Source organism: Ricinus communis, chromosome 3, assembly GCF_019578655.1.
Source record: "Ricinus communis isolate WT05 ecotype wild-type chromosome 3, ASM1957865v1, whole genome shotgun sequence".
In the NCBI taxonomy this organism is placed as follows: domain Eukaryota; kingdom Viridiplantae; phylum Streptophyta; class Magnoliopsida; order Malpighiales; family Euphorbiaceae; genus Ricinus; species Ricinus communis.
The window spans coordinates 28,207,951-28,220,560 of NC_063258.1; the positions used below are offsets into that span (position 1 = coordinate 28,207,951).

The window sequence follows — 12,610 nt, forward strand, 5'->3', positions numbered from 1 at the left end:
AACAGATTTTATAGCTACTCTACTACCACTCAGATATAATTTTTTTATTCCGATAAAATAAATGGAAAATGGAACTAATTAGAACATTAAATCTCATGAGACTGTTCATAAATGACAAGAAAAAGTAGAGCAAAAAATGCTTTAAGATTAATGTGTGCATGTGTATAGATTTTATATTCAATAATTAATGTTTGAAACCCTTGAAATCTAAGATATTATATAGTTATTTAATTATTAAATCATATACATAGTTTTATTTAAAAGATAAATTGAATGTACGTTGTGTTGTGTGGATATATACCTGTATACATAATTTAGAACATTATATAACAAATCATTCAGTCTGGCAAAGGTTTTAATTCATATGAATTCTCAATCATTGATTTGGAAAAAGAAATTAATTTTATTTATTTTTGGTGGTATTGTTAAAGAATAAAATACAGAATATATATGAACTCCAATGCAACTTGATGGGGTCACAATCACCATCCAGCATTACAGCCTATCAATATTAGATTGCTTCCAAGCTTATACTGCTTGAAGACAAGGAAAAATATGTTAAAGTAAACAATGTTTGCTTTGTGTAGTACCCCACACCACCATACTTTTGCTATTTTGTATTGTACTCAATAGCTTTTGTAATTAAGAGTTTCTTTGAAGTCAATTAGGAACCTAATTACCTCCTATTTATATTAATCACACCCACAATCCAATCCCCAGCCGGAAACTTCTAGTGTACAAATTTGGGCGTTTGCTTTTAGAATAAAAAATAATTAATAAAAGAAAAACATACAAAGTCTAACAGCTCCGTCTAGGTTGCATTTTGGTGAAAAGGGACAAGACAAGACACAACTTGGAAAAAAAATCCGATGAGATGTAGCACCGCAAGATTTTGTGGGAGTACCGCCATTTACAACTTGGAAGCTATAGAAGGAGCCTTCATCTGTCTTTGAACCATACACCAATTTTAATGTCAAATGTTTGGTGCGTTCACCTGTGTTGAGGATAGCTTTGTTGTAATAATGGAGAGCCAAAGAGGCTCACATGTAGCAGCCAGCATCCATGTAATCTGCTCCAGTACAAAATTTAAAGATTATGGGTTTTCTTTTTTGTTACCCTTCCAAGAAACTAACCATATAAGAGAGTTCATCTTGATACAGCATTATTTCCTTGAGAAATTAAGACAGTCCTCTCCTTTGATCTTTAATTTGGTCCAGCCATGGACCATCCCCCTCTGTCCAAAAAATAACATCCCAATGTTATTTTTTAAAAGATGTAGCACATAGAAAAGCGTCATTTAGATCTTCTGAAATCAAATTTAGTATCCATGAAGTTATCATATAATCGCACTTGATTCCATTGATCATTGGTTATCAGAATCCTGGTTACGGCAAGCATCTTACATTTCCAGTTATAATTAAAGTCTAATTTTGTCTTAATTTGCACCTAAAGCAATTCTCATACCCTACTTCATGCAAAGCAGATAAGAAGACTCGAGCAAAAGAGGATCTCCTCTGTAGGAGATTAAAAGGTTTTCTCAATATCGCGACTGTAATCTCTGCAATTGTTTCTCTCGCCATTGTCGAAAATTTGTAAGTATAATTGCTTGATTCTTCTTTTTGAATTGGTTGATTACACCTTTGTGAAACAGTAAAAAATTTGAAAACCTAGGATTTGGAAACCCTAGCGGTCAAAAGTTTGTTATATAAATACAAGTCACGTCTATACATAGCTAAATAACACTAACTCGTACGAGGACAATCGTATAAATTTAAGAAACATATGTAACTCTAAATAGACTACAATCAAAACCTTAAGCTCCCAAAATTCCTTCCTCTATCCTCAAATTTTCAAGGGGAAAAGGAAGGGGCAGCACTAACCACAAGTGAGAACATGTACAAATTAATGGAAAGAAATTGAGGTCATGCTAGAAAACTGTCTATGTTGATATCTACTATGGGTTATAGAAAGTAGTGCCACACTTGCACTTCCATCCTTCGGGCTCATAATTAGCATATTGCACTGTTTTGCGATCAGTTGTTGCTGGTATTTGAATGGCATTACAAGGTATACAACTTTCACACTTGTGCTCACAACTCGGTGGCCTTGACCCAAGTCTGCTCAACCCTCTATATGTTTGTTCAGTTAACTTCTGATAAAAAAACTCAAAGCAAAATATTAAACAAGAGAAAAGAAAAGAAACAAAAAAGTGTTAACCAAATTTGATAGATATACTGAAAGAGAAAATACCTGAGGTGTGTCATGTGCAGCAGCTTGAGGAAAATGTGGAATTTGGACTGTTTGTTCAAGAAAGAAAGTAATTAGAATATAGCATTAGTGGAAGGCAGCAGGATAAAAAGAATTCCAAAAAGCAGAGAGAGACAAAGGTATTGCAAAGTGAAAAATTCCGTGATTTCACACATTTTAGGATCAGATTCAAAATAAGGATAAGTTAAAAGCAAGACTTTTGTTAAGTAGGAAGCAGAAAAGGATATAGAATTTTTAGTGTGAAAACAGGTTGTTAAAAATGGTTTTCTTGAAAAAAAAGTTGAGAATCAGACAAAATAATTTGCTGTCTAAAAGAGAAAGACCATTAGTGAAAAGAAAAGCAAGACAGCAGAAGAAAGAACAGCTAACCCTTTTGAGGAGCAGAATCATGTGATACAAAATGCCAGCTGAATGCTACAGAATACCAAGTGATCATCTGCAGAGTTGCCATCAGAAAATAGCACATTCTTCTTCTCATGTTTCTTTAGAAGTCTTAATGATAATGATGATGATGATCTTTCTTCTTTGTTTTTTTTTGGTGTATTAGAAGATTGAGAGAAGAAAGAGATGGAAGAGAGAGTTGGCTTGAATTGGATCACACTGACTTCAAAAGTGACAAGCGCAGACTATATATAAATATAAATATAAATTATGGAAAGATTTGTGCAAACGACAAATAAAATATAATAAAAATCAACTTAAAACTCCAAATTCCAACCCTGGCAGGAAGCCACAATAAACTAATCTTCAATGGTAAAGACTGAAGAGATGTTGCTTCTCAGACAAGTGATTCTGCCTTCTTTTCAAACAGATTATAAACAAACTTAAAACTTCTTATCTTCTCTATTTGACAACTCACACAGAAAATTTCTCAGAAGGAAACAAAAAGAACACCACTTCAAAGCTGTCTTGTTTTTCTGTTCTTGAAAGCTGTCGTTCTTGATCTTGTTAATTTATTATATATATTTATAAATATAAATATATATAAATCTTGATCAACAGTTCTTTATAGCTCACAACAGCACCCTATGCAACACTACAATATTGTAAGGATCCTCATAGGTTATTAGGGCTGCCTAGACTGCAGAGCCTGGCCCTAATAAGAGTATTTGAACGCTTCCATTGCGCAATATTTCCCTTTTTTTTTTGGGTTTTGTTTTTTTTCCTCTACAAAATAAAAATTCAAGATTTTGACTTGAATTATTTAGTTAAGCCTCACTGGTTAGGTTGCTACTACTGAACTGAGATTAAATAGGTAATCAATTAAGAAAAAATAGTACACAATGTCGGGTCAATTTCATATAGGTTTGGTTGATGGGGGACATACAATATAATTCGTAGCCCACAAAATCTGGACCGTTCATTTTAATTAGTATAATGAAATGGTGATTGATGATTATGTTTTGATAGTTGATATTGTGGCAGTGTTAACGAGTAAATGACCTATCCTTATTACTGGAAGTGTCCCTAGTCCTTGCTGACTAGCATCATTGTCTCATCACTAATTTTATGTGTTGTTGGCCTGTCTTTTTGAAAAGGAAAACCAGAAAAACAAGCTTTTCTTCGATTAAATGCGAGAGAGATTTGCTTTTGACCACTTCAACAGATCCTAGTCTAGGAAGTTTCAGCACTTATTAAATGGTTTCAATTAATTTCATAGGATCGCTGCAACTACTGAAAGTTTGCACAATTTATGCAATGGCAGCATCACTGTTTTTACCCCTTCCTATTGAAGTTTTGCACGTTTGGAGGGATATGCTGACTGTTCCAAAATCACAAGCACAGGAGAATGTTGCCAATTTGTTGTCTTTGCCTGTGTGTATTAAGGATGTATTATGTTTCTTGGATCCCACCTGGGATATCAGGTGCCAAGATTTTATACACTATATATTGCCGGCAACTAAGAAAGTACTTGGTTATGACGGTAACAAATATTTTGGAAATGTAGTTTCTCATAATGACCTTTTTTTCTTTTATCTCACTCTGAAATGTGCAAAATACCCATTCAGCTACTGATTAATTAATATAGTTTTGTGCCAAGAGGTCAAGAATTTAACCCTCCACTCTCCGCATCGTGAATGCTGAGAGTTGCTTAGTTTCATGCAATGCAAGGACACAGCATGGTCATGGCGATTGTCAGCACAAGTCACCAGGCAAAATGAAGGGAGAGAGAGTGGATTTAACAAGAAGTCAGTAAACCTAAAAAAAGTAAGCCTAAACTCTGGGAAAATTAGCCTCCTAATATGCAATCGGGTATAGCTGTTTGAAGAAGAAAATGGCAATGAGAAGTCAGGAGGAACGAGTGCTTTATGCGAGGTTACTGCAAGTTGGAATAGGAGCAGCAGATAGTCTGATAGTACATCTTCGCATCACCTCGCCATTGCCATGCATGGTTTTGTCCTCTGGATTATGATATTGCCCTGCTCTTTTTATATGGCATGCATATAGAATTTGTAGACTTAGATACTACTGTTGTCTAGAATGAGGGAAAGCAGTTCTTATTGTCAGTGGAGCTAGCTTTGTGGCCCCAACTGGAATAATCTTTAACCAGCTGTGTTAAAACTTTTTAGATATTGATTTACTACCCGTAAGATCCTATTCAGCTGGCTTTTTAGATTCATAACACTAATTCTGGATACTAGATTAAAAGAAAGAGTACCGAGGATGATGCAATTTATTAGATTATAATTAGGGTTAGTCTGCTACTTACTAATAAATTCACCAAGATCCAACGTGTTCCATTATTGTTTTTGAATAATAAAGTTGGGGGACTGGCCAGTATATGACGACTGATGGACTGATTTGATGATTCAGGATGTGTCCGTTTCTCAGTATGCTGCTGCTGCCTGGCGCCCTGGCGCCTGGTACCTGCATCTAGTATCGATATTGGTTTAGTTACTGTGAAGGACATCATCTCTTTTTATAGAAATTCACACATATCCCTTGAGTTTTGCAAGAACGATAAAATAGAATATACAATAGTATTTTTGTTCAAACCCCCCCACCCACCTCCCAAAAAATAATAATATACAATAATCATTACATGTGAATTTTATGACAACAGAAATAATTTTGGTAGTAGACAATCACTTGCCTATTGACCTATTCACCCTATTTTCTACTTTAATATTTCTTTTATTATGTGATTATATAAATTCAATTTCAATGCCCAGAAAAAAATTGAAAACGTAGTTCAAAATAAAAGTCATCTTAACTCGCATATTTAATTAGAATGTATTGGAGGGGCTTTAGATTAATTTCAATTAGTAATTAAAAATTAAAATGACAATTTAATTACGTTGTGACAATAATTAAACTTCGGATGCTATTGTTGTGGTTGTGGAGGACTAAACTTCGGTTCAGAGAGGAGTGATTTCTCATCCTTTTCTAAGGGAGAGAGAGACCACAAGCCATGGGTCTTACCATTTAGGGGAATGGCTCCAAAATCAAATAGCACAATCCAGGAATAACTTGGTTTTAAGAAGGTTGGTGATCAGTAATCCCATCCCATGCATTTCATGCAAAATTATGGCTCTCATATGAGCCAACTGTCACTGGAGGTGCAGTTTCATCAGGTATTCCGATTCGAATCTCTCACACTTAGCAAGGTTGGCATAATTTTGAAATCGGTTGAACAATCTTACCTATATATCTCCATATACAATTGTCTACTTTTCAGTTTTAATGGCAGCAACAAAAAGCTCACTAACAGGCGTTGATGAGAACATAACTGTCGGTTGTTCAGAAAGGGAAAATGATGGCATTGGTGGCTTTTGTATTGAGGATCCATCTTTATCCAAGTCCAAGTAGCCTTTGTGGCGAGCTAGATCAAGTTCCTAATATCATGCTTGCAATTAACACCAATGGAGTTCTTTTACTTTTTATTGTATTGTCATCTGGTGAATTTGTCACATTGTAGTTTCAGGATCAGTTTTCTCGGGCCTATTTTCTCCCAAGGGAATAGCAACTTGGGTAAACTAACATTAAACTAGCGATGATGAACAAAGTCTTTGAAATTGAGTGCCCACAAAATGCTATCTTTAATTTCTACAAATTCTGCAGTTTTTCGATCATCTCCTCCTGTAGCTTAGCTTGTGAGATATAAAGACAGAAATCAAAAAGAAGGCAGTTAAAGAAAGGAAGCATGCATGTAGATTTCCACGAAGAAAAAGAAAAAAAAAAAACACCAAATCGGTAATAAAATATTATGACTAATAGGAATAATTATAAAAATAGTATGTAAATTTATTAAAATTTAAGTATTTAAACTTTTAAAAGTTACAATTTAGGGTATGAAACTGGAAATTATTGATATTTAAGTGTATGAAACCGGTAAATTATATAAAAGAAGCTGAATAACTATAAAAATAATATATAAACTTGTTAAAATTTGACAATCAAATATATAAATTCTTAAAAGTTACAATTTGATATGTGAATTTAGTAAATATTTTACAATTGAGTCTATATAATACGTCAATAGCAATTATAGACTTGTAATCTTAAAACACATATTATCAATTTAATAGATTAAAAATAATTAAATGTCAAAAAAAATAATCTTTAAAAAATATCAACTTTTAATAAATTAATACACCGTGGTCACTATCACCATATTTACACTATTTATACTATGTTTTATTAATTATTTTTTTTTAAATTATTCATAAATTTGAGCAACACTTTATCTTTTTAATCCATCATTATAAACATCTAAAATAAAATTAACCATTATTAAGGATTATAATTTTAACTATAATGTTAATTACTAATACATCTCCTTATAACATGCATAATATTTATTTATATATTTTTAACTATCTCTGTAATTTTTATTATTTATATAAAAAAAATTATTACATTTCATGTAAATATTATCTCACTATAAAAATATAATAAAATTCTTTTTATCTGCATTTGATTTTATATATATAATGATTAGTTTTAACAAATTCAAATATTAATGATTTTTAAATTTATATATTAAAGTGTAACTTTAAAAATTTAAATATTTTATAATAAGCTAATATGAGTAATATTATTGACCTGATACATCTTCTTATAATATAATCATGATAGCTGATCTATTTATTGCATAATTTTATAATGATATCACGAAATTCTTCTATTTCTATGGTTATCATTTTTATGGTTTCTGGGGATGTTGTTTTGCTAAAAGAACAGAAAAAGAATCATCAATTTTAGACATTACATTAAGCTTCCTTAAAGTAATTGATTTTGAGATACAAATTAAATGATTGTAGTTGAATTTTTTTATTTTTTTTGTAGATGATCTCATATATTTTTCTCCACATAAAAGGCTTGGCAAGCCCATTGTGAAGTAGTGGGCTCAATTAAACCTGCAAAGCATGATTAATCGGGCGTTCGATCGGCAAGGCAGGTCTGTGGGAGACATTCCCATGTAAAAAACGGAACCAGGGGTACAAGTCTGATAGATGTTTCATCTGCAAAAGGAAGGGACATTATGCGAAAAATTGTCCCAAGAATCCAGAAACATAACTTGTTTGAATCAGCACAAATGAAGGCTATTAATGAAACAATTGTATATGTGTACTATCTCAACTTTCTTGTATACATTATACAGATATACAAAACCCAACATTAAAATAGGGGCCAGAATATCAAACGCAAGAAAAAAAAAATATTAAAAGAATGAAGAAATAATTTGAACAAAGTAAAAATAAAAAAATTTGGGTTAGTCCCTTTGGTCCATTCATATAATATTAAATTAAACCTATGATTATAAGCACCAGAAGTGCACCATCTGCTGCCCAATATTGACCTGCGCTGCTATCCATGGCCCCCATGCCCCCAAACAGTGACTGGGGTTTCAAATCCAAAACTTTATTGCTGCAATCCAACGTTATCCGGCCAAATTTGCCCAAAATTAGTTGGCAGGAACTCGGGTCCTTGGACTAGGGAGTCCCATGTATGCTAGCCTGGGAGATACCCTGACCTGTGGACTTGGCCTTGGAGAAGGAATTGGACCATAGTTGCTAAGAGACCCAGGTGGCACACGAGGAGATAAGTTAACCTGTTCCAATGCCCTTGATTGCAACTCTGTAGGGTAGTCTCGAACACACCCAATCCTGGGTCCAGCCCCTGTTGTCCAGTTGCAAGTTAAATGTTCAGGCCGCCACTCAAAAATAGTTGCCTTCGCACTGCCATTGTTAGTTTTAATGGCCTGTTGCTGTTCTTCCTTATTAACAGTTATTGTCGTCTCCTTGGTAGACAAATCTGTATGAGAGTTATTTGCTGTATTCGGTTGGCAAGTATCATCAGAATCCGCATTTAATTCTTGTTTTTGTTCCTCTTCAGCTATAACAAATGGACTGTCATCATCAATTGCACACTTCTGCATAGGAAATAACGAAAACATTAGCTAGCAGATACTCCTATGGTTAGTTGACCAATAACATAAAAACATCCAAGTATATAAGACTCTGCTTCCTGAAATCCAGTGTATATGTTTAAAACATTGACAAACCAAGGATAAATTAGATGATTACGACATGTTTACCTTGACATTGGTAAGATCGACATTGTTTTCTCGAAGAAAGCTGAGGAATTCCCTGAAGTTTTCTTCTGTTGGGTGGTAATGACCACTGTATGGCCAAATAGCCTCAAGAATCCCACCGTGGGCAACTAACCTTCCAGCTGCTGTGGTGGCGCCACCAGATAGAAAACTAGAGTGCTGAAACATACCCTTTTTCTTTTGCCCCACATACAAAGCTCTTGTTGTGCTAAGCACAAATATCCATTTTGAACCTTCAACTGTATCAACAAGATTTCCACTCTGCCTATAAACAAGCTTCCCATTTTCAACTATTACTTCATATGCTTCCCTTTCTTTCTGAAATGGCAACAAACAAGGTAAAATTAATAATCAATCACTCACATTTAAATAGATGATGATCGTTAACGTAACTACTGAATGGCTAGTACATTAAAATTTAAATGAAAATTGGAGCCATTAAACTTACTGGTCCAAGATACTTGATGCACTGGCGTTGAAGAGTAGTCCTTTGACATTTTTCAAGATTTACTTCCTTACCATCTCCAACATCCAACCTGCATTTTGCAGAACAGTGAGTTACAGAGTTAAAAGGGAAAATTATCATCGAGCAGTTTCTATGTTACCAAACAACAGCGTATTAAAAATACTTACCAGTAGAAGAAAGGTTGAGTGCTCTCACTTCTGAACCAGACATCGTAGTAGAAGTGCAAATTGTGTCCATACCGATGCCTTGGATCGATCTGTACACATAAAAAAAGTACAGAGGAATGGTTAGATCATTGATCTTCTATTCCACGTTTGTAAATGTTAAGAGATCGATCGTAGAATTATTCAAGGACTTACAGCTTCAAGCCAGTGTTGTAAGGCGAGTTTTTGAGCTTTTTCATCCTTGGATAAACCTTTTCCAACCTTAGCTGCTCTTGTCCTAGCCCTTGCCCACCTTGAAACAGCAGTTTCAGGCTTATCAATATTAAAGAAGGATACAGAACTTCTCTTGAGAGCGGCAAAGTCTAATGCCTTCCACCTGCAAAGTAATTGACAAAATTATAAGAACACCATTCAGAATCAAATCATCAAGACCGAAAGCAACTTGTTTAAAAATTCAACATTACAGCAAGAATACCAACCAGAGCTCCTCAACAACCACTGCACAGTCCGCAAGATTTCTTCTAGTCCTGTAACTCTTGTAAACCTTCTGTAGTTTAACAGCAGCAGCATCAAGCTCACTAACAGGCCTAGGAGAAAAAAGGATTGCCGGTTCAGGAAGGGAAAGTGCCGTCGTTATTGTCTTTTTTATCGATCCATCTTTTTCAAGACATCTGTCTTCAACTAAATCCCTGAATGACAAGTTCCTGACAAGCATTACATTTTCAGGCTTGCAATTCTTCAAGTTAATAGAATTTTTGCGACTTCTTGTATTGGACTTTGGAGAGTTGGTCATAATAATATCTGTATCTGCAGTTTTCTTGAAGCTATCTCTTCTTAAGGGAAGATCAGCATGCTTAGGACTTAAACTAGCGTCGTAGGCCAAATGAAAGCTGCGTCTAACGATTTCTTCCCAGGCTGAGTAAAGTAAGGAAAGAGATAAACCCATAAAGATTTTCAAGCACCTGAACACGAAAATGATAAACAAATTTAACCTTTTGAATTGAGAGATATTACTAAATGCAATTCAATTGTGCTGAAAAATAGCAAGTCGATAACGAAAGAATCATTTAAAGGTGAGGTGGAAATTCAATGTTTGAAGTTTGAACATAAGACTGCATTGAAATGAGGAAAACAATAGTAAAATTCATTCCCCTTAGCCCCGAACCAAAAAGGTCTGACCTCTCTTTTCTGTGACGGAACTAAAACACCCGGTAGCAAAAATGACTAAACATCTAAGAAAAGAAAACAGAAGCAAAAGAATAAAAAAACTTTAAAGAAAAAGGAAAGCCATCACAGACACATAATTGATTCCAATTATTGCCCAAATAATAATACAAAACTGAAGATCAAAACATGTGATAAATAATGACCATCAAGAAGCTAGCTGACACCCACACATAAGGGCAATACATATATTCTTTATATTTGGTGATATTTTTCTTTTTTCTCGATTCTCATGTATTACCTGTATTATATCAAGAATGAGAGCTTCCACAAAAGAAAGTATTGTAACTGAACAAGAGAAATTGATGGTTTCCTGTTTAACGAGATATAGGTAAGACTCTCCACTCCTCCTCCACTTTATATATGCACGTAAATGAAAAGAAAGTCTACTAAATCCTCAAAAGACGTGGCCGAAAAGCAGGAATAAAGAAGAAGAGAAGACAGTAAGCACAGCAGTCGTAGAATTCTCTTTATAAAAATCAACTGGATATATTGAATGGGAAATTATATGGAAGGTGTTCTGAGATGGAAATCTATTCAAAGATGTTAGTTTTCTTTTTCCTTTCCTTTTCTTTTTTTTTCAAGTTCAAAACCACGAGTTATTTGATGGATTCAAAGCTTGAAAATTTGAATACCCTTTTGGAAAAGAAATGTGAAGGCTTAAGTAGTTTCTGCAATGTCTTCCACTGGTGATATATTAAAGAAAGATCAAATGAAGGTTTTCTATTTTATTCTTAAGAAATAAGAGTGAGATGGGCAGTCAAAGAAAGGAAGCTCGGGGATGGGTTTCCATGAAAAAACACGAAATTGCTAAATCTCTCAACTCAGATTGTTTGTGAACGGTCAAACCACTCTTTTCGGGTCTTGGCTTTGGTCATGCACACGCTTCTCTAAGACTTGCTTTGCTTTTAATGTTAGAGTACTACTGTTGCTGTTTTCTGTATTTATTATTCCCAACCTCCCTTGGACTTTACAGTCGTCATCAACAAACCCTATCAGCAATTTTCTTTCTTATATTAACATTGGACTGCCAGCCAATGCCATGTCCCGCAAGCCTACTCCTCCTTCATTGACACTAGTTACCAGCTCCATAGGTGAGCCATGCCCCTATTGTGTGCCTATGGTGACATTAGCAGCCCCCGTTAGCCGACTATGGTAACATTATCGATATTCAATCACATACTATGTAAAATTTAATGGCATTAACTAAAAAAATTTATATGATATATATTCATACTTTACGTTAAAATAATGTACGTTCTATTGTATTATAATTTATAATCATAAAAATATATATTTAAAATTTTACTTAAGTTGACATAATTTAATCATCGCTTGCTTGTTATTTGGTCACTTCTCCTCTATTTTTGGGCTGAATTAAAAGGAATTGTCGGAAGGGTAAATGTAGCGAGCAGCCATGGAGATTTGAAATGCACGAGGAGCACCATGAGTGGCGACTGACTTGATAAATGTCGGGGAGAAATAAGTGTCCGAAGACTGTAAACCATGTGGGTCAAAATCAACTGAGATTGGTCAAATATCAAGACCAGTCTTGATTAGATTGGAAGTTGATCAACATACACAAATAAATAAATAAAAATTGAAGACTAGTCTTCATCGGAATGTAAAACTGATATTTATATACAACTTTTATCAATATCAATAGTTGTATTTATTTTTATTTAATAAATATTAAAATTTAAAAAAAATTCACAATAAAATATTATGTTTTTATGATATAAAATGAATTGACGTATTAATAATTCAAATTTAATAATTTTTATTTTTAATTTTTAATTTATTTAATTATGTATTGATATTTTAATTAAATTAACTTAATTTAAATGGAAAAATAAAATAATATTTACTATATTAAAATAAAAATTGATGCTTATTAATATTTTTTATTCTTTATTTATAATAGTGATTTAG

General features: G+C 33.7%; 2 protein-coding genes across 3 annotated transcripts; both read right to left on the minus strand.

Annotated features, from left to right (window-relative positions):
• Window positions 1–1,656: 1,656 nt before the first annotated feature.
• On the minus strand, window positions 1,657–3,770 carry LOC125369600 (EPIDERMAL PATTERNING FACTOR-like protein 3). 2 transcript variants are annotated; one of them, XM_048372422.1, is made up of 3 exons: window positions 2,638–3,770; window positions 2,251–2,297; window positions 1,657–2,149 (listed from the first exon to the last, which is right to left on the minus strand). In XM_048372422.1, exons 1-3 carry the CDS (start codon window positions 2,744–2,746, stop codon window positions 1,955–1,957), a joined length of 351 nt encoding a protein of 116 aa, XP_048228379.1. In that variant the 5' UTR covers window positions 2,747–3,770; the 3' UTR covers window positions 1,657–1,954. The 2 variants fall into 2 exon arrangements, with proteins under 2 accessions (XP_048228379.1, XP_048228378.1); XM_048372421.1 differs by having other exon boundaries at window positions 1,657–2,152; window positions 2,638–3,764.
• A 4,051-nt stretch (window positions 3,771–7,821) lies between these two features.
• LOC8272566 (IQ domain-containing protein IQM1) lies at window positions 7,822–11,516 on the minus strand. The gene is made up of 7 exons (XM_002514083.4): window positions 10,920–11,516; window positions 9,934–10,416; window positions 9,650–9,830; window positions 9,458–9,546; window positions 9,273–9,360; window positions 8,810–9,142; window positions 7,822–8,644 (listed from the first exon to the last, which is right to left on the minus strand). Exons 2-7 carry the CDS (start codon window positions 10,398–10,400, stop codon window positions 8,177–8,179), a joined length of 1,626 nt encoding a protein of 541 aa, XP_002514129.2. The 5' UTR covers window positions 10,401–10,416; window positions 10,920–11,516; the 3' UTR covers window positions 7,822–8,176.
• Between the last annotated feature and the right edge of the window lie 1,094 nt (window positions 11,517–12,610).

Coding starts and splice junctions, on each gene's coding strand:
- LOC125369600 (XM_048372421.1), bottom strand. CDS start 2,746: ATGAGAAGAAGAATGTGCTATTTTCTGATGGCAACTCTGCAGATGATC. Junction 2,298..2,637: donor TGATTCTGCTCCTCAAAAGG/GTTAGCTGTTCT, acceptor TTGAACAAACAG/TCCAAATTCCACATTTTCCT. Junction 2,153..2,250: donor CTGCACATGACACACCTCAG/GTATTTTCTCTT, acceptor TTTTTTTATCAG/AAGTTAACTGAACAAACATA.
- LOC8272566 (XM_002514083.4), bottom strand. CDS start 10,400: ATGGGTTTATCTCTTTCCTTACTTTACTCAGCCTGGGAAGAAATCGTT. Junction 9,831..9,933: donor GTGGTTGTTGAGGAGCTCTG/GTTGGTATTCTT, acceptor ATTACTTTGCAG/GTGGAAGGCATTAGACTTTG. Junction 8,645..8,809: donor TCGATCTTACCAATGTCAAG/GTAAACATGTCG, acceptor TTTCCTATGCAG/AAGTGTGCAATTGATGATGA.